The 27,379-nt window shown below is 34.5% G+C and overlaps 1 protein-coding gene across 1 annotated transcript in view; it reads left to right on the forward strand.

Annotated features, from left to right (window-relative positions):
* LOC128559272 (uncharacterized) overlaps positions 1-24,398 on the forward strand; it is a 29,877-nt gene extending 5,479 nt beyond the window's left edge. Inside the window, exons 2-6 of the mRNA XM_053550540.1 lie at positions 18,763-18,862; positions 19,372-19,425; positions 19,614-19,730; positions 21,082-21,141; positions 22,534-24,398. Coding sequence (XP_053406515.1) covers positions 18,763-18,862; positions 19,372-19,425; positions 19,614-19,730; positions 21,082-21,141; positions 22,534-23,762 — 1,560 coding nt within the window. The 3' untranslated portion in view covers positions 23,763-24,398. The remainder of the gene's footprint in view (positions 1-18,762; positions 18,863-19,371; positions 19,426-19,613; positions 19,731-21,081; positions 21,142-22,533) is intronic.
* Positions 24,399-27,379: the final 2,981 nt, after the last annotated feature.

A 27,379-nucleotide genomic window follows, 5' to 3' on the forward strand; every position in this document is an offset into this window, starting at 1 on the left:
TGTCATTGGGCGCGAACATTTCATACTCATTCAAGTCATGCTTGATACTGTAACTTGATATTGTAACTTGATATCGTAACTTGATATTGTTGCCGTGGAATGGTTTTTGGGCCAGTCATGCAATAAGTACATCGTTAAGTTGTTATGATCTTTATACCAATTTGTGAACTATACCTTCTTGTGACTTCTGATCTTTGTTATGATATTGTCGCTAAAAATATTTTGATTATCTAAAGATACAATACAATACAATACAATATTTATTTCTCTCATTTCATGGTATACATGACAATATGAGGTACCAAATTATACAAATATATAGTGAGGCATGTATTATTCAATGTTTAAATATAGTAAATCATTACAAAGCGGGAGTAGGACCCGAATCTGAATATTTGTACATATGAAATGTCAATGTTGAAACATCAGTATAATCTCTTTTACAAACAGACAAAACTTTCTATAAAGAACATGATTATTGGTATCTGTATTCATAATTCTACAGAATGTAATAATATTTGGACAACGAATAAATTGCTTTATTAGTCCATGAGCCAGACCCAGTAATTTTGGCCAGCGGTACCATCCGAGGGGATTAAAGCTCAATGCTATTTTTGGATAGGTAAACCTCTGACAATTCAGAAACTATGTGATAGCATTGCAGTGGTGGTAGCTTTTTGTGAGTTATTAGCCATGCAGTAACCCCATCCCAAAATAGACTTTCATCAAATTTCTGTTATACATAAAAAGACTTTCTATTTCAAACTAATGGTTCTCTCTTATTTTTGACTATATTTGCTTCGAAATTGATAGACAAACAGCTTGGTTTACGTATTTTATGTATTTTATAGAACTGTTGTTGAACTATTGCCTCTTTAACGTTTAGTGATTGCAATTATAGACGCACATAGACCAGTGCTTAAACATAATTAAAGAACACAAATATTGTTTCATAATATGCAGTTAGAAAGGTATTTTGCTCATTCTTGAACTAATATGACATGTTTAAATACATATAAGTATAAGGCAGTAGAATTCTACAGATCACAAAATCAAGTTGTCTGCCATTGGTTGTTGGGGCGCTTGTAATTTACGGCCTATTAATGTGCGTTACCTACTTGTTTGAAATTAATTAATACTTCTATAAATGATATGGAACAGAAAAGTATGAATATCGTTAAATCAAAGCAATTTCTGAACTAGTTTTGATATGTTAAATCTATAATTAGACAGTTGTTCGCAGGCCATTAGTTTTTAATATCAAAGTTACCTTGTTGTTATTGTAATTTACGTGACAATACACATGTAACCGCAAAATACAAATTATGTGGTTTAAACATGATGTCTTACTATCTGATACATGTATATCTAAAAGGTGCATATTCATGCCTACTTCTGTATCAATGTTCTTATGCTTAAACAGTAAACATTTTTATGCTGAATAATACCAGGTGGTACTTTTATACAGTAAAATACGTTACCATAAAATCAAGATTTTTATAAGATTTTATATAAACATGATAAAGTGGTTGTTGTTTAGTATAATGTTTAGAAAAGAAACATTTTAACAATCAATAAAATCATTCCACAATTAGATATCAAATGTCATGTTAATTAATTGAATGGAAAAGTGTAATTTATGTTACAATATGTTACCGTAATCGGTAATATGCTGTTATTATTTTCAGTCATTGTATATCATGTCAAGGTTATTCTTTGTTTTCAATAAACCACATGTTCTATGTATTCAACATACTAGAACATTCTTAGTTAAGACTCTTTATTACTGTCTAAGTCTTATAAGGTATCGTCAATATTGGTTAGCTCATAAGTTTCAATGGTTTCGTTTATGTCAGTGTTGCACAATATGTCAACACGTTTATCAAGAACAATCTTTTTGTCACTCAAGTTACAGCAATTTTTATCAACACCAGTCGTTTAATTTTATATGAATAAAACTACAAAAGTATTAATTGAATGTAGAATACATTAAGGGATTGTATCAAGTTTGAGTCTATTATAATACGTTTTCCTATTTGTTTACAATAGCTACGCAAATATGTATATTAACAATTTTGTAGATTAATATAAGTAAAGAATAAGTAACTGATAGCTGACTGGTCTGATATGGTGGCAACAGGGTCATGCTTATGCCGTCGGAACTATCATTAACGCCGTCTTGGTTGCCGTTCTTCTTGACAAACATTTCGTACCTAACCTTGTTGATGTTCCGATATTTTGGATGACCATTATACTGCAAATACAAATGACTCTGTCCTCCTGAACGTCGTCGGAGCACACATGTTGACGTCCCGCCAGTGAAGCTGTCTGAACATAATTGAGTTTTGTTGTCATCATTGCTCATGAAATATTTCCAATTCTGCGGATGTTTTGGTATTTTGGACCAGAAAACAGAAGTGTTGGTGCAGTTCCACGTCGTTTTCTTTCGACAGACTAGATTGTTTTGGAAAAGTATGTATATGCAACGAAATCTACTATGAACGCATCGCCATCAATGATGCTAGATACATTTTCAATAGAATGGTATGATTGTTGCAGCTGGATACTTCCTTCAACGTAGTATAATTGTTTGGCTTTGTCTGTCTTTTTTTCCATATTTTGCCAAGGACAAAGGAAATAAATTCTATATCTACAGCATGCGCGTTCAACAATTAATTGTTCCTCCTCTTGAGAAGGAATATTTTAATTCGGTAAGTCACACTTGACTGAGCTACTGATACCGAAAGCTGTTGTCATTACAAGCTGGCCAGTCAAAATCTATGACCTTAGAAATAACCTCTGACGTTAGACTATTCTTTCCTAATTGAGGCGACTCTCTGTCTGAACGCGTTCCGTGGAGTACATATTACTAAACCCGAGGATGTTATTTCCTCCATTCTTGAAGAACATAACAAACATTCAGTCGACCAGATAGACATATATCAGAAAACACTCATTACATTACATGATAATAAAAATAATGGTTTCTGTGAACCACAACTTGGAAATAATTATCTTTTAACATAACCTCATTTTCCAACAAACGGCATTTCTGTGAAACTTCATACACACGATCCTGCAGATAAGATTTCACAGGTGCTGGCCTTAGTGAAATAATAACTTTAATTTTGTATGTAAAGGGACCACCTACTCGAAATGTCAATGTCATTGCAAGCAGAGGATGTGTATTGCATGGTAATACTTTTCTATCATGTTTATTCTTCATGTTTTAAACAGTTTATAACATACTAGTATATTGTTTCATGTGCTAATGTTGATAATTTGTAGCCGGTCAGACTAATAAAGTATTGATTAGGGGAATTCTTATATTGAAATAAACGTACTTCAGACACAACACTTGGCGGCGTCTTTGATGCTTACATCAATGAATTTCCTTGTTTGTTGTTGGATTTAACAATTTATGTTAAATAACTAGCGTAAATACTTACTTGGCATTTTTTGGCAGTATAAGACAGACATTGCAACCAAAATTTTACAAGATGATCATTTTATATGTATATAGATGTGCCCTAGAAGGAACTTTTGCTATGCTTTAACTTGTATCACGAATAGTCCAGGCACATTTCTTTCAGCTTTGAATGGAAACATAAATTTTTCTACAACTGTCATCACTTTTTTACATCCGCATAATCGGCTTTGATCTGCGCAGGTTCCACTTCTTTGTGTGTGGATATGTCTTCTAAAGTCATGTCTGTTTTCGGTTGTGTAGCTTCAACATATTTAGCTCGCATGTGCTGTATTAAATAGCACCTGTAGAATGAAGAACATTTTCTGCTGAAACTTATGATGCTTTTCTTTTTCTTGACATGAAGGTTGATAGTCTGTTCTATAGTAAGTTTTACAGCATTCTGTGATGCTGGTACGGCTGATCTAGACACACTGAAGCCATGACCCCTCAAAAACTTTTCTGCACAAGGGTGGGTTACTTAAGATTCATCATAAGGAACAGATAGGGGAGCGGCGGTCTAGTGGATAAGGTGTCGGCTCAATCCAGGAGTCGTGGGTTCGAGTCCCACTGGGGTCACAACCATGACTTTTCTATTGACACCAGTATTGGTTTTCCATGAAGCGGACTCGACAGTGATACCAATAAGCTTGACGCTTTCATTACAATCGAGCTAAAACAAATTAGTATAAACTAGCGGATACGCAGGTAGATACATTGTTTCGTTCAGATGATTGGACGCAAATGATAGTGGGCACAACTTGTGGCAGACTCCTATATGCACATCCAGGTCGTTGACATTTATGGCCTCTATTAATGCCACTATATAATGAATGATATCCATAAAGTATATACAGAAGTGTGCCCTTTTCCGTAATGTCTCTCTCTGACACTTTTGAAATGTTGGTACTTTTGAAAGTACTCTTTGAACGCTGTTTGACTTTCAACAGATTTTCAAGGCTTGGATTGTCAGCAAGTTCCTTTAATTGTTTACATAAACATCGGTTGAAGGTCAAATAATTATGATTGAATATATGTGTCATCTGTTAATAAGTAAGTGTCAGAAGATTTCTAACATTTAAAATAAGAATGATAGTGTCCCTATGAAATCATGGTGTTCCAATGAGTATCTATTTGTTTTCTATTTGTATAAAACCTAATTTTAAAACGTATTATAATATATACATGTAAAATTATGTTCTTGAACATTTATAATTGTTTTGTACTGATTTCGGTAACACATATTATTGTAACGTAAAATTCGCACAACTATTGCAATGAGATGGTGATTCACTGCATTCTAGTAAATATCTAGTTTAACAATACAAATTATGTATAGTTATTATAAAATGTTATAATTTTTCCCGATCTGTGTAGGGAATTTTCTTTACTTTAGAAATTTCAGTTTTGTAACATTTTGGTAACATACAAACTTATACAGAGATTACATCATGGAAAAGTTCCTTCCACCGCAGAAAAAACAGTTATAAGAAACACTATTCAGTCTGTACTTTCAATTGTATGAAGAATCATAACATCTTGGTTATTGGGTTATAAGTACGAGTAAAATATCTATAACATTGGTAATAAAATCACTGTTACGTACATTACACTAATTTAGATGTTAACGTGTGCGTGAAAGAAATCTTGTTTTAAAGTACATTCAATTCATGGTTAAATAAGACTGTTAATAAGCTACAGAATGCACTTTTTCTTAATCATTATGTAACACAATTTCATCGTCTTAAATGTTTTTAGGAAACATATTAAATGTCCCGTAAATTACAAAAGCCCGAACAATCAAACGGCATTTATGTAGGAATAAAAAGCATTCAGTATGTACTTTCCGAAAACCATAATGTGGAATTCCTTAGGGAAGGCATGGGGAAATGGCACCTCAAGGTCTAACATCTATCTGAAGAAAATCTAATTATGAACTGTAATTATGCTGAATAGTTGTCCATGCTGTTAAGATGTTCTTTATAATCATTATTCTAATTAAGATTTATTCAAAGAAGCAACCCAAAAATGTCGAAAATTAAGGAAATATTTTATTTATTTGTTCTTAAATACTTGTTACAAATACACCAATTATTCAAACTGAATAGCATATGTTCCATAATTCGTATGTCTAAATTGGATATATTTTAGCTCACCTGAACTTGTATCTAAGTGTAGGCATATAATAGGATGATATCACACCAAAAGCTACCGCCGATACATTGCTATCATATATTATCTTACTCCAGGGTAGTATACCTTTCCAAAAATCACTATGAGAATTAATCCCCCGAGGTGGTACCAATCAACCCTATGACTCATGTACTATATCACATGTTTGACGTCGCGGGAGTGTAATAGATAGATAGATACTTTTATTTCCTCCTCGAGGGAGAGCAGAACATATTTACAACATATATGATAAAGATATGCATGTACAATGAACAAATTCAATACAATTTTACAAACATGTACAAAATATACAGATAAAATCAACACTCATGTAACTATTTCAAGTTATTTAAGATGTTTACAATAACTATCGAAACGTGTGCAGATATCTTAAATATCAAGTGTTTCAATAACCGCTATTGAGATAATACGAACATGATCTTACAGTAACGAAAAGCAAGAGCAAGTTATATTTAATGTCAAGCGGTACATATTCACTCCAAATACTTTTATATAAACAGATGAATAATACAAGTATTATTATTATGCTATGCAAATATGTAATGTAGCAATGAGCATACCGCCAACCTCGAATTACCAGTATTGAAATATCATCATGAGAACAAGATCTTACCGAAACGAAAAGCAAGAGCAAGTTATGATAAATTTCCAGCTGAACATTTTCATTAACAGTAATATTATATGAACAGATAATGCAAAAACTTGAGAGCTATCTTATGAAATTCATCATGCGCATTTCCTGATAAACAGAACAAACCAGAGACAAGTTCACAGACTTGTAAGGTCTCACTTAATCTCATATATTGAAAAAACACTTCATAGCCAAAGAACTGAATAATACTTCGGAACAGTGATTTTCTGAGTTCTCTATTTTTAAAGCAGTGGTGTATTTTATGAAGTACAATGTTATCGGTACAGCAGTTACACTTGTTACATATTTCTGTTCTCCCATTTGAGCACAAACGACTTAGACAATTAATAGCTGTTATGCAGACAGGCTTTAGGGATGGCTGGTCAAGGCATAGCCTCCATATTATACAAGGTTTCTCAGTCTTGAATATATATTCAAAAATAGCTCTCTCCACAACTCGCTCAATCCTAACTTTTCGGTTGTTGTAATGGAGATTATGGACACTTGTCTTAACTTTGGTGCACCAAACATGTTTCGACGGGAAACGACCAGTTGCCAGAAAAGTGGTAAGACAATCCATCAGGCTATATTTATTCAAAAGTCTGTACAAGTCTGGAACAAAGCCTTGGGTTTGACGATCCGTGTTCAAATATCTGGTCAGTCTGTGAATGAGAAGCCGCTTGGCAATATATTGTTCAGGCAGTCGGCAAATTTGACCAAAGAACTGTAACTTTTTTATATCAACAATTGATTCAATGGAATATACACCGAGTGTTCCAAGGGCAATATCGTTGGAAGAATATATCGGCAGTCCCTGCAATCGTTTCAAACAAAGTCGATGGCTTCTCTCCAGTCTGAGTATATATGTCTGGCATAGGGAATTTCACATTTCACACCCGTAGAGAGCCTTTAGAATTACTACCGAGTTATATATTGTCAACAAAATATGTATTTTATTTATTTCTCCTATTTAAGCCTCGCATTTTATTATTTTATTCAAATCGTTTGATAAATTCAATATGAAAAGACACTCATGTAATATCCTCTATGTTTGATATATTGTTTCCTTAACGTATTTAATATAGAACATTCAAGTAAGTAATGAAATTCGTCACCAATATTTGAATTACATAGGGTACATTTTCTCTCATCATATGGAGTTCTATTCCAGCTTCCTGTCTCAACAGAGAAATATTAGCAAAACTGGTTGTAAAAACCTTACAAAATTACGTAGTGAAAAAAACCCAACACTTTACGTTTACTCATTTTTATTAAATGACAAACGTTTGACTTTAATTTACTTCAAAACAATGATGCATTTAATAGATGATATTAATTTTATATGCCATATAGTTTACTTATCTCACTAAGTAAATAGATTAAAAATGACCAATAAAACGCCTCTACAAGTTTTGACTTTTTTCTGCGGAAAATTAAACGTAATGCTTATTTTAATTAAATAGCTGTAATAGGAAGTTTATCAAAAGAGGATACAAAACGAATAGTAAAGCACAGTGCATGTTTTGTGATTGTCCCGTCTACAGTTAGTCGCTCTGCTTTTCTATCTCATATTGCGATGTCTAATACAGTGTAAGACAACGTAATGGTTTTCTCCTAAAAATCCTACAAAAACGGACGGAGGGAGTGGAATTTTGTCCTGCAACTTGCTTAGTCGTGTCCCTAAAAGTTAGGCTCTTAATGTTAGGCTTTCAGACAAGTTGTTGAGGACATATGTGTACTTATGCCTCATATTGACCCTATTTATATGCTTTACTTCATACAATCTGGTATTTGTCACTAATGTCGGAGCCTTTCTCAGTGGGAAGTTATTTTACACAAAGAGAACACGGTTTTCAGAAGAGCAAGATTATCTATATGCAGTCTTGTTTAACATGCGTGCGTGTTGTTTAACATGCGTGCGTGTTTTGATCTCGTGTGAGTCCGTGTTTGCGCTGCTGTAGTAAGCAGTCTAGGTAGACAGTGTGTTTGGATTCTGGACTTCTCATTTTAATATTTATCCTTGCTCCCACAACCCCTCCCCCCCCCCCACCCCTATTCCTGTCTCTACCTCTTACCATCCCCCATACCTTTAGCATCTTGCATATAATTTAAATGTAATTGTTATTGGATTTTTGGAGCATCCCGTCAGCTGTATATATCTTTCCGCTACAGTTTCTTTTTGTTGCGGGCTTAATATGCGATGCATTGCTCTCTAGCTGTGATTCATGTGTTCTGTGCTACCGGGACATCTACCCTTACCTTTTCATCAGAAATAACAACGTACAATACAAAGCAGAACAGAAAAGAACGGAACAGAAATTTTATTTGGCATTACATTGCATATGCACATTTATTGCCAGTTTATATTGATACAAATCTATACAACTGCACACAGTATTTGAACACTTTGCAAAATATCAAATTTACAAACTGAGAAAGTAGTGATATGATCAAACCTCTTGAAAAAAAATATAGCAAAATCAAAAATTAAGTTAGTTCTCTAAATTTGAATGCAACATTAATTAGTTAGAAAGATTGCATAAATCCTTTGTTTTTTCGCTTGACATTAATGTTTCAAATTTTCTCATAAATCGGCCATCTGCAATAATATGTTTTAAAATTTTCTCGTCTTAGGTCATAGTATTTTGGAGAAATAAGTGAAAAGTGAAATTCATTTTCTAGTACAATCATTGACATAATATATATCTTTCTGAGGAATTCTATGATATTTACCAAGGACGTCTAGCATATACAGGTATATAGTAATCTGAGTTGGTATAACATTTGATTACCAATATTGTTTATAGATTTCTATTATTCTGGTTTTGATAACAAAGAATTGATTTTTAAAGTTTGCATTTTGATCTAACTAAATATTTGATATTCCAACATCAGTAAACATCAATTTCACATGAAATGTCCAATTCTTTCCAATTCTTTCCCCTATATTGTATGAACTATCATTATAAACATCGTCCTTAAAGACTCATAATGCCTTTGTTTTTAACTGTGGCTGACACTTAAAATACATTAATTTTCTTGTTAAATCCTATTTCTGACAAGTACGAACGCAAAATGCCCCAAAAGGAAACTCCGCGTCAAACCCTAGGCAAGCAGACAATATGACAGGGTTTCATGAATGTTGGACAAAGAAGCGTGAAAGGAAAAACCAATGTGGCTATTTAGATATTTAACCTTGAACTATAATGCCGTACAAAAGTAAGATTACGGATGTAAATAACGTCCTTGGTAAAGTTAACAAAATTTTATGAAAAATACTTAGAATACATGTCGGGACTTGATATTTTATTCATGTGTTTGTGAAAGTTACAATTTCAGTTTTTAAATGTTAAACTATAAAAACATTAAAAAGTTAAGAATAATATAAGTGTTTATAAAATACTCCTCGGATGACGATAAATTGTGTTTTTTTGTTTGTTTTGTTTTGGGTTTAACGCCTTTTTTCAACAGTATTTCAGTCATGTAACGGCGGGCAGTTAGCCTAACCAGTGTTCCTGGATTCTGTACCAGTACAAACCTGTTCTCCGCATACGCCCCCGCCCGGGGATCGAACTCGCGACCCCGCGATCCGTAGACCAACGCTCTCCCTACTGAGCTAAGCGGGCGGGTTATGACGATAAGTAACTCTGAAAACGACTTTTAAAGAAATAGAACGTAAACTACCAAGGACGTAAGTATCTTCTTCAATATATGGATCATGCACTTTATCACTTATTATTTAAAGAAATGTACACTTTAAACTTGGATATCTTCTTCACATGAAACATATTCTACATCGTAAAAAGCGTGTAAGGTGAAGCAAGTCGGAGACTCAACACTGACCTAAAAGGCCCTAAAACATAACTAAGGGCAAGGTAAACATTGAAGCCGCGGCTCAAACAAATGCATTTCCTTGGACGACTGTTTAGGGCCTCTGAGTTAACCTAAAAAAATTGGAAAACATATGTCAGAATAAGACTGTGGAACCAATATCATTAAATTATTTCGTTGTTAACTGCATATCTAACGTTTATAAGAGTTCCTCTACATAATATTACATATTCCTTGAGTGCTTTTATAAATAAGTACTGTCAAGAAGTAACGAAATCGCAACATTTATAATAATTTCCGACAACTGAAACTGAAAGTGATTTTTTTCCGGCTGCCCTGCTGTGTTCATTTGTTTGTTTTTCCTCGTTGTGAACTTGCAATACTTTCTATTTTCTGTACAAGCGTACGCCTTTTTGCAAATGACTGTGTAGTTTATAGGACAATAAATTCTAAGAATGATTTAGCTCAGCTGCAAGGGGACCCTGACAGTTTATCATGATAGGAGCAGAAATGGAAGATGTCATTCAATGTAAACAAATGCCACATACTGCATGTCTTTTGGTCCAGAAAATCTATAAATACAATCTACACCTTGCACAATCGGCCTCTGTCTGTTGTCAGTCAAGCCACCTATTTAGGCATGGAAGTATCATCAAATTTATCTTGGTCTCCTCATTTAAATAAACCTTCTAATAAAGCTAGTCAGAGCTTAGGTTTCTTAAAACGTAACATACATTCTTCTAAAAGTTCTACCAAGGCAGCTGCTTATAATACTATTGTAAGACCAACTTTAGAATACTGTTCTAGTGGAGGGGACCCTAACCATCAGAAGGATATAGATAATCTAGGAAACATTCAAAGACAAGCTGCAAGATTTTTTTACAAATTTATAATTATAGCAAGACCCCGGGCACAGTCACAAATATCATAAAAGACTTAAATTGGAATACATTGCATTTTAGAAGACAACATAGTAGACTAAAAATTGGAATACATTGCATTTTAGAAGACAACATAGTAGACTAAAAATTGGAATACATTGCATTTTAGAAGACAACATAGTAGACTAATTTTATTTCACAGAATGGTTTATATTATCATGTAGATGTTGATCCAACATATGTCCAAAGCAATATGTTAATTAGGCCTACACCTTACACAAGACAGTCCCGACACTACAGTCAACTACTACATAGAGGATATTTGTTTGTTTCAGTGAAATATCAATTTTATTTCACAAGTGAGCATCAAAAACTGATATTTTCACGAGTGGCGTAGCCACGAGTGAAAATGACTTTTTTTGGTGCTCACGAGTGAAATAAAATTGATATTTCACTGACACAAACAAATTTTCTTTTTATTTCATGTGTAAAACTCTACTTTTGTTGCATAATTTATTAAATGTCGAAAATTGCGCTACGCGCTCGTGAAAATATTTGAAATTTTCTCACTTCTCAGTGAGATATATTCCATATTCACTCAAAACAAACAAATATCCTCTATACCATATCCCACCCACCTAATATATACTTCAAGAGATCTAACCTGCACATATATTTCGTTGATAGAGCTTCAAGCACCTGTGGTTAAGGGAATGAAGGTTTTTGCACCTTTTTATCACAACTATTAGGAAGCACTAAGTGAATTGATAGCCTAAGAAACCTGACAGTCTTTTACTTTCTCTAACCCCCACACATGACACACGGATGTAGGATTTCTTTTTACACAGCGTCTTAGAAACAAGATTAATCTTTTTATATTTGATAATTATGTAGAACATAAATCCACAAACAGAAAGCATTCAGTACATTCAATTCTTCTGTGTTAAACGGAGTAGAGGAAATGACTAGGTCATCTCAATTACATGAACTATGTTATACATGTCGTTTTGTAAGGGACGGCACGTCACGAGCAATAGACAAAACCACGGTATGTTACGCTATAAAACAGGAAATAGAATCGAAAGTTAATTTGTGCATGCTGTAGGTGGCTTTGCAGAAATTGACATTTGTAATGAGATAGAAAAAAAATAGAGTTAATTTTAGCATTTATAGCTGTATCATTAATGAAAACTCAGTGTTAGTGTGGGAACAAATGATAGACAATTAGTTTCATCAGAGGCAAGTATCCAAATCAAGTCTTTTCTAAGTCGGCTAATAGCTATGTTATTGTTACAACCCGACTATAAATAAAAATTTGTATCTTGTATCTTGTATCTATTAAAAACGACGCGGAAATCGGGCACTGGACAGTCTGCCTGGTCTAGACAGTCTAGTGTAACTTGTATTGGAACTTTTATTGGTCTTGTAGAATCTTCTTGAGTTCTTGTAAACATAATTTTTTTCCTCACTAATGTACTGTATATAATATAAGTCAAATGGAAAAATATTCGCAATCAAATATCGGTAACTATCATATACACAGGGTTTCCACAGGCTGTAACCTTTTTTTAGCCACAAACTATCGAAGTCATTGGTCAACGCATTTGAGGGTGATAAGAGTTCTGGCTACCATAACTTAACTGACGCTGTTTTTATTTTCTGATGGTCGCGGCCATTAAGTTATGGCAAAACCCCATTTGGTTAACTAACCAGTATCAAACCGCAACATCTTGCACAGTCTCTCGTGAGAAACTGATGACGTCATGCATCAGTTCAGAGCACCTGGTTAATTTTGAAATTCAAGATAAAAATTTTACCTATTTTATTTATGAATTTGATTTAATCATAAACATAACCATTTTTCGATAAAACTCATAAAAAACATACCTTAGAAGGTTTAACTTCTCAGGAAAGGTCAATAAAAAAGGAAGTGGCTATTCCGAATTCCGGACCATTCACTCCCAAGTCTTTTCCTCCCCTGTCTTTTCCTCCCCTGACTATTCACTCCCAAAATGGGAGTGAATAGTCACCTTATGGGGTGACTATTCACTCTCATTTCATTTTTTTTCTATAATTTATTACAATTCAAAACTATTCAAAGTTTAATATTTAGGTTGGAACTGAATTCTAAATAGATATTCTAAGAATATTTGAATATATTGCAAGTATGATATATAGTATTGAAATTTCATATCTCTAAATATAACTGAAACTGGATAATTTGATTAAATGCTATCTACATCTACATCTACATCTTTCACCCAACCGTCGATTTCCGACTATCACTGGGCGGCGCTGTCAGAGAAACAGTTGTTAAAGAAATGATATGTTACAATGTTAAAAGAATAAAAGCTAAAAAAGACAGTATGCTACAGTTAAAATGGGACAGAGGCAATAGAATTACATACTGACCACCGCCAGCCTCTCTCTAAAGATACTGAGACTGGGGCTAGATTTAACATAAGTTGGTAGGGAGTTCCAGAGTCGGATGGTCCTATCCTATCTTCAGTGGCACTTTTCTCAACCAAAATTACTATCAGAAAATAGTGACTACCAAATTATTTAAAGTTCCAACATATGCAGACTATTAATGTATGTCATTAACTTTACTTAGAATATTTTGTTTATTTATACATGTATACAATTTTAATTCATTTTTTTTCTCTTTATTTTTGTAAAGTGTTCTCTCACTATTGTTTATTTATAATCATGTTTATTGAACATATTTATACATTGAGCTACCGGTATATTGAAAATGAGCTCTGTCAAATATGTCATCAGCTATAAATAAAGTTATTACTTACTTACTTGGGTCAACGGATTTTTCGCTCAATTTTTTGCAGAATCAACATTTAAAAAAAAAATTAGCTTCCGCTGGCTTCAGCTTTTGCAGACTGTTTTCAAAATATCAAAGAAGGCCTTTTTCACTGTTAAGGGACCCTTTTTCACTGTGAAATGACAAGACTTCACAAAATTTATCCATTCTAAAATGTTGATCATATTGCCTATCAAAATCATATTGGTTTCGAGTGAATTTCAATTTTGACTGTAGAATGTTGAATGTTGAAACTTCAATATGCTTGCTGCAATAAGGTAATGTTATTACAAATTAAAAATTTATCATGCACAATGCTATAATGTCTTATGAAAATTTTGACCAAAGGATTAAAAAAATATACACATAAAAATCAAAAATTTTCTTTTTTTTCTTTTTTCTTTGATACAGTGAAGTATGAATTTTGTTAGAATGTTTTCCAGTTACATTTTTAGTCTCTATTTATAGTTTCTATTAGTCAATTTCAATAAATGCAAACCCAAAAGTTCTCAGCAGTTTAAATTACATATTTAGGCCACCACAGTAAAGTTTTATTAAATAGGTATTTTCTTAATATACTCTCTCTTTTTCAATATCCTCTTTATACTGAAAATACTCAAAACAAACTAAACTTGCATTTTCAGAATATTAATAATTAAACTTGCATTTTCAGAACTTATTAATAATCACACAGTCAATAATATATAAAAAAATAAAAACCTTCATTAATATTTCCAAAATATATTTTGGATTATCTTTACCCCTCTCAGAAAAAAATAATCCTACAAATTTTCACAATACTCAGAATATATAATCTGCATTACAAAAAAAAAAATAATACATAAAACATTTCAAAATCATTAATTTTTATTGACCTCCCAATTATTAAAATATAATTTCTAGAGAACAAAATAAAAATGGGAGTGAAAAGTCACCTCTTTAAAGAAAATGGGAGTGAATAGTCAGGGGAGGAAAAGACTTGGGAGTGAAAAGACCTGGGAGTGAAAAGACTTGGGAGTGAAAGAGCTGACACCCGGCTATTCCTACGGTCCCGTAAGTGTAGCTCTCCCGTAAGAATAGTGAAATAGCCCGCAGGTGGCTATTCATACGGCTCTAAAGACAGTTTTGTATGTCCATCTTGAATTGCATTGTACTGAATTAATTCAAATGGTATATTTTCCAACAAATTGTTTACTTTTCATTATCACATCGAGAGAACAGGAGGTGATTTCCAATATAGGAAAAGGCTAATTTATGTCTATGTGTAATCAATGTTGGCAAAAAGCCGGTCAATTATTTAAATTGACCGGGCCGGCGGTCAATACTGGTTAAAACCGGTCAATACTGGTCAATACCGGTCAATACTGGTCGATTCAATACTTTGGTCACTCTTGGGTGGCCAATACTGGTTAATTCAACACTTTTACATAATGCACATTAACAGATTAGAACAGACTGTAAGAGTAATGGAAAAATAATAAAGCAATTTGAATAATATAGAATTTTGTTTATGTAAAGTATAGTGGTCAATACTGGTCGATTCAGTTTTGGTCCTTGACAGTGTGTCCTGGTCAGGCTCAGTTCTGGACAATATACTTAGAGTTAGACTGGTCAGTGGTCAATACTGGTTTATTCAATGCTGTCTTCAAGTTATCAATTATCTAATTCAATTTATTTTCTTATAGTAGCCTTTATTTTGAATTAATCAAAAAAAAAAATTACTATAAAATACACTCATTGAAATGGACAGTACTGGTCAATTCAAATTATAGTCCTACATAGTATCCCTGATCAACAAATATAGTGGTCAATACTGGTCATTTGAATACTTTGATTGCATAACTTTTTTTTTTTAGATAAAGTTACCATGTTCAAGCATCTCATTAATACAGTGGGATTATTGATAATGACTGCTAATTAGTGACTAGATAGACAGGTCTGCAATATATAATCTTTTGTATATTGTAAGACAGGGTGTCAATTACGCAATGTGACAGTTGCTATCAAAACACAAGTAAACCACTTCCATGAAAGGGTCCACTTGTTCACAGCAATTTTCATTGAATTTATATTCCAGTAAAAACTTGTGAATTAAACACTTAACTGCTACAGAAACACTTTCTACAAATGAAGTTCAGTTAAATTAGCAGTTTAATGACCAGTATCAACCAGTACTGACAAATCGACCACTTTGACTAATTTGGGAGTATTGATTAGGTTGTTTTAATTAAAATATAATGCATGCAACCACCTTCATCAAGCCCCAAATGCTCTTAACAGTCATTATTTAAATTGTTCATAAACTCTGCAAAATATCTTAGCAGTCAGTATTGACTAATTGACCAGTATTGACCAATCGACCAGTATTGACCGGTATTGACCACTTCAGAGAATATTGACCGGGGCGGTTTTAACCGGTTAAAACCGGGGGTGGTTTTAACCGAATGTAGGACGTTTTGGCCAGCGGACGTTTTGGCCCGGACGTTTCGGCCTAGGATCGTTCGGCCTAGGACGTTTTGGCCAGGCATTTTTTGGGGGTAGGACATTTTGGCCAAAAATAAATTTTGGTTCCATAGAATGCAAAATATATTTTCTGGAGATTATTTCTTTGATGTTTATGATCAAAAACAAACTTTATAATTATCAAGTGAAACAACAAACATAATAAAATTGCTGTTGATCAATACAATACAAGTGTTACAATAAAGACACAATAAATTAATGTGTTAATCTTATTAATTATTTCTTTTTGAACTTTATCAGTACTACAAGTGTGACAATAAATAAAATAATTGCACTGATTAAAACAATTAGAAAAAATATCACAATCACAATTTTTCTTTAAAAAATGATCAATTATACTATAACGATAAAATAGTAATATCAAAATCAGAATTTGCATATTTTGCAAAAAAAAAATTGGCCAAAACATCCTATTTCAACAATTTTTTTGGCCAAAACGTCCTAGGCCGAAAGATCCTAGGCCGAAACGTCCGGGCCAAAACGTCCGTGGCCAAAACGTCCGTCCTCCGTTTTAACCGCCCAACATTGTGTGTAATATTGTTGTCATCGAATGATATATATGTATAGATATATGCAATAAATCAATGAATTCAATGAATGTAATGATAATACTAGTGTTAGTAATAAATATGTCATTATTCTAAGTTTACATCCTGTTTTGAATATCATGTTACACGTTTGTATGTTCCCTTCATGTCTCGGTGATAAGACATATAAAAAATAGAGAAGAGAAATAAAGATTGACACTATTGAGAGAGTTTCTTTCGTGAAAATGTACAGTCCTAAAAAGGACCTTTTTTAGTCATTAAAAGTACTGTTTTCAAAAAATAGCTAAACAACGCAGAGCATCGGCGATACTTTCTGCGAATTCTGGTTCTTTTGATCTTCTCAGATGAGTCTTGTCTCTTTGATCAATATTGCTGGTACCTATCAACTCGTCGCCCTGGTGCAATACTTTATCTGGATGCAGCTTCCATAATATTGTAAAAAAATAGTTAGATTATGATTTACAAAGGGAAGTAATAAAATGCGTTTGCATAGAATGGGGATAGGTCCCTTTACATTTCATTTGATTATTATATGGTTATTATATAGGCTGTTACATAAGTTATAGACAATAAGTTATATGTATTTATAAGATGATGCTGATCAACTTACGCGTACTGTAATTATGCATGTGCATACACATGCGTCAATAAAGTAACAGTTTGAGGAAAGAATTTGGCAGTGGTCCTTTAATTTTCTGTAATTAGTTATATCAAATACATGCACAAACATTATAAAAATGATTGATTTTTTTTATCTTTAGGTGATAATTAAGCCATTTCTTTTTTAGAGAAATTTCTCTAGGGTTATCCTCTACCAACCCAAATCCTTTCAAATAATTCTGTTTCTTTGCAAAGCTTGGCCGCCAGCGGTGGCAGTAATCTTCCCTTATGGCATAAAGTCTTCTTCTCTAAAACCATCGGTCTGATTTCAAAATAATTTGACAGCAACATTCCTTGGATGAGCTTTTACTAAACCCCTTCAATTCATTCTGTATCATTTGAAATGGTTGCCTAGGGACGAGGCTAGTTTTCTTTATATGGCTATATGGAAAACTTATAAAAAAATCTTCTCCTCTGAAACTGCCGGTCCAATTTTCAAATAATTTTACATAGATGTTTCTTGGGTGGCCCTCAACCAAATTCCTTCAAGCTCCCAACTACATCACCCTCACATCTCCGCCAGAGTTTCTTTTACTTTTGATTTCTAGTGTTTCTTGATATTGTCAGAATCACATCACCCCTCTCTGACTGCTACCACCCCAATATCACCACTCTCCACCCTCCCCCACCCCCACCAACCTGCCCCCTAGAAAAGCTCCAAACATACATTTCAGTTCGTTGTGACATGATATTGTCTCCTTGTATCACGTCTTCATCCCTCCTGTCAACAGTATCTCCCGCTTCCCGAACCCTTCATGACCACCGCCCTCCTCAACCCGCCTCTCCAGACCGCGATTTTTATACATATTTTTGTTAGTTTCTAGCGTTATCATTCACCCCAACCCGCGCACACACATTAAAGCCCTGCCCCCCGGCTATTCAAATTCTATTGTGTGTATGCAACCCATGATTACAATAGGTAACAGTTAACGGCCACGCGCCACAATTCATTTCATAGTTCATAGTCAGGACTTTCATGTTTTTTTCAGTGACAATTTAAGGTTAAAAGGTAGGACTGGAGCAGGTCTTTAACAGCCGATATTTATTTAGTTTGTGAAAATCTCCTTGTCAGTAGACACTGACCCTATTTCAAAATAAATTCACAGATATTTTCACTTGTATGGCCCTCTACCAAAACTGCTCAAGCAAGCTGTGAGACTCAGGTGACCAGTATAGGGCCATTATGGTCATATTGTTTATCTTTTGTCATTTAGATGGAGCCGTACAACGAAAATCCATTTGACAAGGACCTTTGTGCTTGTAGGGATGACGAAGGCACGTGTAAAGCGTGCATAGCAAGCAAATGGAAAATCGGTAAGTCAAACCACGCTGGAAAATTTTACTCCATGACGGTACCGGCAACTCTTAAAGCCCAGTGACAATTTAAAGTTAAAAGGTATGACTGGACCAAGTAACCTAATTTTTCCTCCCATGTAAACTTCGTGCAAATCATTCTGATAATACTGGTATAATAAAGCTATTCTACGAGATGACAGGTGGACAATTTAGGCCCTCACTGAATAAATGTGTTTTCCAAATTTCATTTGCAAGCTTATTCAGTCATTTTCTTTTCAATAAAACTTTAAAAACATTGACTAACAACTATCTTACACTGTAGAAACAAAGTATGGTCTAACCTAACATTTATCTTTCAAGATATGTTTATACTACTACATTTATTTAATAATATATTTAGACCCTAAGCACATTGTCTTGGCCTTGTATATGTCACTGTCAATTTTGTAACGAGATACTTGTTATTTCTCTTTGTTTTGTTTTTTTCATGAAAACCATGTATAATTACCATCATGGAAATACAAAAGAATACAGTTATTTTGTGACGCGTCAGTGGAATTGTTCCAGACGTGACTCGCAAGGCAAGTTTATTGGTCTCATAGGCTACGTAAGATAAACTGAGTGATGTTGTAACACAGACAAATTTACTGTTGTTATAATTTAGACCAAAGTGGTCTGACAACTGAAATGGTGTTCTTATGACTAGACAGATCTTATGCTAAAATAATATATCATTGTTTGTAAAATACTTATGTTATATATGTTATAGCCGCTGAGATTCCGAAGAAACCGCCGGCTGCTGTATCCAAGGGACATCTTCACGAAATTATAGCTGGAGTGTGCGTTTTTGTTGTTATAGCAGTTGTGATGCTCCTGTTATATAAATGTATGTATTTTTATTATCAATTACCAACATCGTGCACAGCGTGATTTACAATTTTCTACAAAGAATTGGTGTTTGCTTCTTATTTGAAAACCAGTCTCTCAATTTTAGCATTTGACTGGTTACAATTTTTTGTATTCCTTAATTAACACAAACGTGAAATTGGCCAGTAGGAATTGCACCCAATCACACTTCGTCATCGGAGACTTTCCGACTGCTTGACGATGTCTGGCGATGGACATTTTAGCTCACCTGAGCATTTTACTTATAGGGTATGTTTTTGTGATCGCTCTGTGTCCGGCGGTGTCAATATTTACTTTAACTTCTTTTCTTCTTACACTGCTGGTCAGAGTAACACCAAACTTGGTCTATAGCATCCTAGCAAGATCCTCTTAAAAGTGTGTTTATATGGGTTTACTTGAGTAAAGGGCCACTAGAAGTAAAAGTAGAAACTCATTTGACTGATTTAAGGGGCCGCCAGAGCAAAAAATAGAAAAATCTTTAAACAACATCTCATGAAACATTTGAAAGATCACCAGCAACCTTGGTCTATAGCTTCTTTGTGAATTATCTCTCAGTTTTGTGCAGTTGTTCCGCTCGACTGATTTTACGGACCGCCAGAACTAAGAATAGAAGAACTTTTTGAACAACTTCTTCTCATGAACGCTAAAAGGATCTTCATTGAACTTGGCATATAGCATCCTGGTATTTGTTCAAATTGTTCTGATTGATTGATTTTTAGGGGCCGCTAGAGGTAAAAAAATAAAACCCTGTAAATAAACGTTAAATTCTCCTCATGAATTACTAGATGGTTCATTACTAAACATGGTCTGTGACATACCAGTAAGGTCCTCTCTCAAATTTGTTGAAATGGTACAGCTCGACTACTATAGGGGCCACGAGAGCTAAATATAGAAAGAAAAAAACATTTTAATAACTTGTTCTTATGAACAACTTGATGGATAATCACAAAACTAGGTCCTCTCTGTTTTATTAAAAAAAAACTTAAATAGTTAAATGATAACCATAGCCTAAAAGAATCACGTTTGAGTTGTGGAACTAAGGTGAGCGATCTTGTGCCATCGTGGGCCTGTTGCTCAAGATGACATTCATCACAGTAAATGATTTTCTTTTCTCTGTGGGTGTTGTTGATTGGTTTGTACATATAGTAGCTTTCTGCCTTTTATGTTTTATTAAGGAAATGTCCAATTCGGGTCATTTCTACTGACAATGTATTCTTTGATCACATGATACCTGTTGGCAATTTAAATGTTTGATAAGACAGTTTTTCTGTTGGCAATTTAAACCTCTGATAAGCCAATTTTAACTTTGGCAAAATAATTTATTTTTACAGTTCTGGCTAAACGCTATGGCATTGAGTGTGCACTTTGGAAAAGCAAGATGAAGGAAACAGGTATGTTTAGATCATATGTAGCAAGGATTTTGTTACTATAACGATAAATGATAAATTGCTTAATTTCTGCCAATAAAAGGCTATTAAACTGGCAGATGGTTGTCGTAAACTATTGCATGCCGGATGCATTTTTGTTGAAAATTTGCCAGCAACTGATAATCTGTCTTTCCATGCATTTTTAATCATGAATTAAGCAACCAAATAAACATGTGTAACATGTTTGTTTGTGTTATTTGTTCCATACGGGATATGTTTTTCCATTTTCTTTCTGCTTACACTGCAGCTGAACAGTTATAACACGGTAGAAAAATTGACTTACTATACCGTAAAGATTATGTAGCAGAGTTGTAATACTAATGTTGTAACACATCTTTTGCACTGAAATTCAAGTGATAATATTAAACTAAAGCGTTTTCTGTTCATTGCCTCTGTCACACTCACGGACAAACTTCCCACATCCCTACCACTCCATGACAAATTTGACGTATTTTCTTTATATTGCGGCATATCCTAATTTTCATTCTTATTTCGTTTAGAATTAATTATTTTCTGCTAAAAAGTATTATTTTTCAGTTCAAGTTTCCATTTTTTTTTATAGTTTCATAAAATCTAATTGGGAAGGGACATTGTCCGCCGACAAGGTAAAATTACTCAGGGTAATTTTGTACGGGGTTTGGGGTGAGGGTGAATATTGTCACACATTCGAACTCGTTTCTCACGGTTCCATAAAAAAATTAAAAAAAAACATATATTGCTCAGAAATCTTTCGTTTATTTGTGTGAACAAAGCCTGGCTCAGTTTTTGTACTTCTTGAGAAATCTGTACAATAAGGAATATTAAATGAAAAAGGATTCAAGCACAAGACTTTCCCAGTGGTAAAGTCGGCATTTTGCCGGTTCAGCCATGCAAATCTCTATTTTTTTTTAAAGAAAAAGTTATGAGCTGTTGTAGTAAATTAGTGTGACTTTAAGTATTTGAAGCATGTCATTTTCTGCCAGTCTGATATGAAGCAATAACCTGTCCTACCAGTCAAGCGAAATAGGACCGATAATGTCTGAGAAAAAAATTAAGAGAAAAAATAATGTAATATATGTCGTTGACCGCTTAGATGCATGTTTCTACAGCATTATGATATTTGGAGCAAGCACTTAGTAATAAACATTTGTCAATTTTCTTTAACATTATTACCGTTTATTTTCGATAGTTAGAAATCATCATTCATATTATAGAAACGCTGAAAATGACTCAAATTTATTAAGATTATTTAATTAACAAGTATTTAAGGACTTTTGGTAAATGAAACATTACAGTATATCGCTGATCTTTTATCTGAAATATTCGATAATAAGATATTGTTGTGTATTTTTATTCTCTTGCTTTTTGTATTTGTAGGCATTTTGCACGTGCTGTGTATCGATATAGGCTGCACGAAGGAAGATGCATCCAAACTTCAGTTTATTCTGGAAAATAATTTGAGTACTAAAATCAAGTTCACCCGAATAATAGCTCTGCCCGACACTAAAATTGCCTCAAAAATGTCTGCGTTGTGGAAAAATTGGAAATTGTCCACACCTTCCACAACAGAAAACCCTCTCCAGAGGTCATCCATGTGTAATGATACTACCGTGTGCGAAAGCAAACAGAAAGCAGACGATATATTCAATATTCTAATTTGCTTTATGGTTTCGAGTTTTTCAGACGAAAAATTATCCGAATATATTTGCAAATTACGCGCCAACTTACCGTTGACAGCACAGCTTCATGTTCAGATATGTGCAGTCACCTTTGCTGATAAACTAGCTCTAGTACAAAGCAAAACCGCTTTAAAATGTTATTCCCTCAACCAAGACAAGCAGGATTTTGTGACGGCCGTCAAGAAGGCATTTTCAGGGCATACTAAGGACAAGGATGTGTCGGTTGTGTATGCATGCGGGAAAACGCATTCAGAATTTGGAGCGATAAATGGTGTCAAAGCTGATAAAAGTTCACAAAACTATGTGGCTTTACCAAAATCTCAAACCTATAGTGGCAGAAATGTTGGTGATTTTCCAAAAACTGATAAAGAAAGAGAACTGACCAATAATTGTGTACCAGAAATCATGTATCTCGGTGTCGCGGAACCACGTAGAGAACGTTATGTATCGAATGACTCGGGTCGTGGTGTAAGTGAACTCTCCTATAAGCCGGGATACTCACCAGAAGATCGCGATGGATTCTGGGAAGAAACAACCACACCGCTATCTGCATTACATAGCCATCAGTTTCTGCCAACCGATCAAAACGGATTTATTGATAAATATCCTAAGCAGGGAACGGGATGTCCTTCATGTAACATATCGTTTTTCCCTCCGGATCCGTCGGTAATTTCTGAAAACGATTTTGACCCAAATACAACAGATCTTGATGCGGCAGACGACAGTGTCAGTTACAAGGAGTGCGCAGTTAAACCTTTCTCAGAGAAAAAATGTTCCAGCTGTCAGAACGGCTTGACAAAGCCTGATGCTAACTCAATGGACTCCTTGATGGACAAAATGGCAGAAATTAATGAACGAAGTGCAATTATGATGCTGCAAAACGCAAGTCCAGGAGAAGTGCACAGTGTTTGGGAGGAACATGTTTAGTGGTGTTCGATGCATATTTCTCGAGGATGAGGATTTTGTTGACGAAGCGTAACTTGTCCATCTCTTCCAAGAGGTAAAACAGACGCGGATCATTGATCATACCAAGGTCGGGGTATAACGCGATGATTTAATGGCTCAATGGCTACTTGCAGCGAAATATTTAGCTTAACCCATCAGTCACAAAACTATCTAAGTTCGTTTTGTATTGAATATTGCCTCAGTAAGTGCAGCTGGCAACTGTAGACGCCACGTGCTAGGTCACGTGCAATGTAATCATGCATTCACGCATAAATCGCCGGACGAGGACATGTTCTTCCCAGATTTTACATAAATTTCAGAAGAAATGTCTACAGATATTTTCTTATAGAAAAACTGTTTGCTATCTTTTATAATTACAAAATATTCTTCTTAGTAGAAGTGTAGATTTTACATTTTGTTTTAATTTTTAGAGTTTAAGAAAATTTGGAATTTAATAAATGAAACAAAATGAAATATGAAGTCAAATCTTGGTTTGTCTGGTTGAATCAATTTGGGTTTGTTAAATGTGGGCTTAATTTATATTTTTAGCAAAGAGAAATTCCATGAATGATAATTACAAAAGGCTGGTTCTTAATGAAATAAACATATATAGCTACATGCTTTTTATTTTACGAGTCTAGTTATACTCCTTGATACAAAGTATATGGAGGCAGTATAGGAGTCCTGCATGTCCGTCCGCTGGTCCATCTGTATTTGTGTCTGCTCCGTATCTTCTTAACCGCAATGAAGATTTTCATAAAACTTGCATCAGTTATTAACCACATCAAGACGACGTGTAGAGCGCTCAACCCAGGTCACAAGGTCCAAAGTCAAGGTCACACATAGAGGTCAAAGGTCAGATGGCTTAATTTACCGTCCGCCCTATATTTTCCAATTTGAAACCTTTTCGAAGATTTTCATTAAATATTTTCCTTATCAAGAACGACGTACAGAGCGCACAACCCAGGCCACTCGATACAAGGTCAAGGTCACACTTGGAAAACAGTGAGCTTACATTTGTTACCACTCCAAATCTTCTTAACATTGGAACAACTTTCATAGAACTAACACCAGTTGTAAATCTCATAAAGACGACTTACAGAGAACACAATCCAGGTCACTAAGTCCAAGGCCAAAGTCACCTTTAAAGATCAAGGATCGAATAGCCCAAATTTGTGTCTGTTCCATATTTTCTTAAAAACTGGAAGGATTTTCATAAACTTGACATCAATTCTTATGCACACCAAGAAGACACCCATAGTGCAGAGTCCAGGTCACTAGGTCAACGTTACACTTGGAAAGCCACTTGTATCAAAGCGACGTAACCATTTGAGCGTGACTTTAGTCCAACTTGGTTGAAACTTATTCATCCGTAGTTGAACGTACTAAAACGTAGTTATCCGTACTAAAACGTACCTTGTCGTAGCTGAATGTAGTTATCCGAGGCTGCCCGTACTTAAGTGTAGTTCAACGTAGTTCACCGCCGACCCGTCCACGCGCTGGGCAAGTTGCCAGGCGCAGTAAACGCAGTTCAACGTAGTACGCCGTACCTATCCGTACTTATTATTCGCGTACTGTATTTTTTCTTCTTTTTGTTCCCCGTTTCTCACCATTTTTCCCATACTAAGACGTACTGCTCCGTACTTATCCGTGTCCGCCCACTCACAGACCAATCCCATCCGCACCGTACCTCAACGCACGGACATATCCGTATGTGTGACTGTAGCATTAGTGTGAGCTCTCATTTTCTACGACCATTCTTATCCGATGAGCATAGGTTCAATTCAAAATTTGAAAAAAGGTGTTTACGAAATTTTTGGCACGGAGAACAAATAATTAAAAAACAAGAAATGTCTTTAAAAAGACAAACGGCGTAGAGGTAATAATGTTTGGCGCATGAAAAATTCAGAATTAAACAGAATGTACAGACAGAAAATATTTGGATATGCATATACGAACACATTATTCATTTGCAAATATTCCAACTAAGCAGCAAATTTAAATGATCAAGAGGTATCCTTTCAGTGATAGAAGGTCAAAATGATTTGACGTCCTGGGCTGATTCTGAAATAATTTCGTGTTGGGTCAGAATCCCCCATAAGTAACCCACTAGCACAATATGTCGACCAGCGTACAATTAGTTGGACTGGAAAAGGCTAAAGCAGTTGACATGAAAATAAAACCCTAGCTTTTAAATCACTAGTGACCCCCATAACTCTAATTACTTGATTAAGTTCTCAGTTAAAAAAAAAACTTAAAGCAAAAAATCAAACATTTGCAGATTGGGATACCTTCAATAAATGTTGAAATCTTTTTTTTAATTGGGTAAAGTAATAGGTAACAGTGATTTTTAAATTTAATTTGCACATTGTTGTTGTTTGCATAGTCATTATTTTCATGAAATTAAAAAATTTTCAGCTGACCTACTGGCCTCCATTGGTGTTGTTATTGTTTTTGTCTGCACTTGCCAGAGCGAGGCTCCATTGGGGAAAGATCCCTGGTGTCCTATTATGTAGGGAATAACTCAGTTTCGTGAAATAATTACAAAGAATTGTTAAATTTTCCGCTTTACTTTCACGAAGAGCATGAATTTGCCGTGTGTGCGAAAGCGCGTACAGTCCGACACCGGGAACACTGACTCTACAGTTACAACCAGCCACCACTCATTCATCCATAAGCGAGATACGCACTGTACGGAACGCAACGGGGGAAGAAGTTTACTTTCGATTTCACTAGCGATGATAAATTACTAAAAACTTTAAATTAGAATATACCATTTTAGTTTAGGGTAACAAAACTACTAAATATGTTCCATTTAATATGTGCCTTCTGATAATCAATGTCATTTATGCTCTAATTCGATTCTCTCAAACGAGCATAAATCATTTATTATCTCCAAACATACACCTTAACCTAAGTTCATAACCTTAAAATAAATAACACAACAAAAAGTCTAAGGTTAGGGGCATGCCGTTAAGCCGTCCCGTTTATTAAGGTTCCCTTTCACAAACCATTTTAATCTACTCAAATCTATAATAACTGTCAATAATCACACAATCAGCACTTTTATGTTTTACACCCCAGAAATACGAAATCACCGAAATGCAATTTTTTGCCAGTAAATACTGGCAGAAGATATTTATACTTTTTTTTTTTTTTTTTAGTACATTTAAGACAGTTTTGGAAAAGCCAAAGTCAGATGTGCTGCGAGCGGGCTACCTAACCCTAACTCCTACGTGGGAGGGGGAGGTAGGAAACTCCGAGGCTCTAGATCAGCGGCTGTTTCAATCGCCTACCTGACAGTTACCCCAATTTTGATTCTAAATCTCTTATCTTATTAGGTAAGTATTCGAGTTACAAAAATTGAACACTTTAAATTTTAAACAGAATCACATGCTGCTGAAAATAAAGTTATCATTACAATGAACTTCATTCTTCAAAGAGTCTATTATGTTTGTAATGTCCGTGTAAAATACTGTGCGAGGAATCTGAAATAAACAAAACGATATATCAAAGATCGGTGTAATACTAACATTTAACACGTAGGTAAAAGATTTAGAAATACCAACACAATTATGAAATTCTGTTCACTAATAAAA

The sequence above is a fragment of the Mercenaria mercenaria genome, chromosome 9 (assembly GCF_021730395.1).
Source record: "Mercenaria mercenaria strain notata chromosome 9, MADL_Memer_1, whole genome shotgun sequence".
In the NCBI taxonomy this organism is placed as follows: Eukaryota; Metazoa; Mollusca; class Bivalvia; order Venerida; family Veneridae; genus Mercenaria; species Mercenaria mercenaria.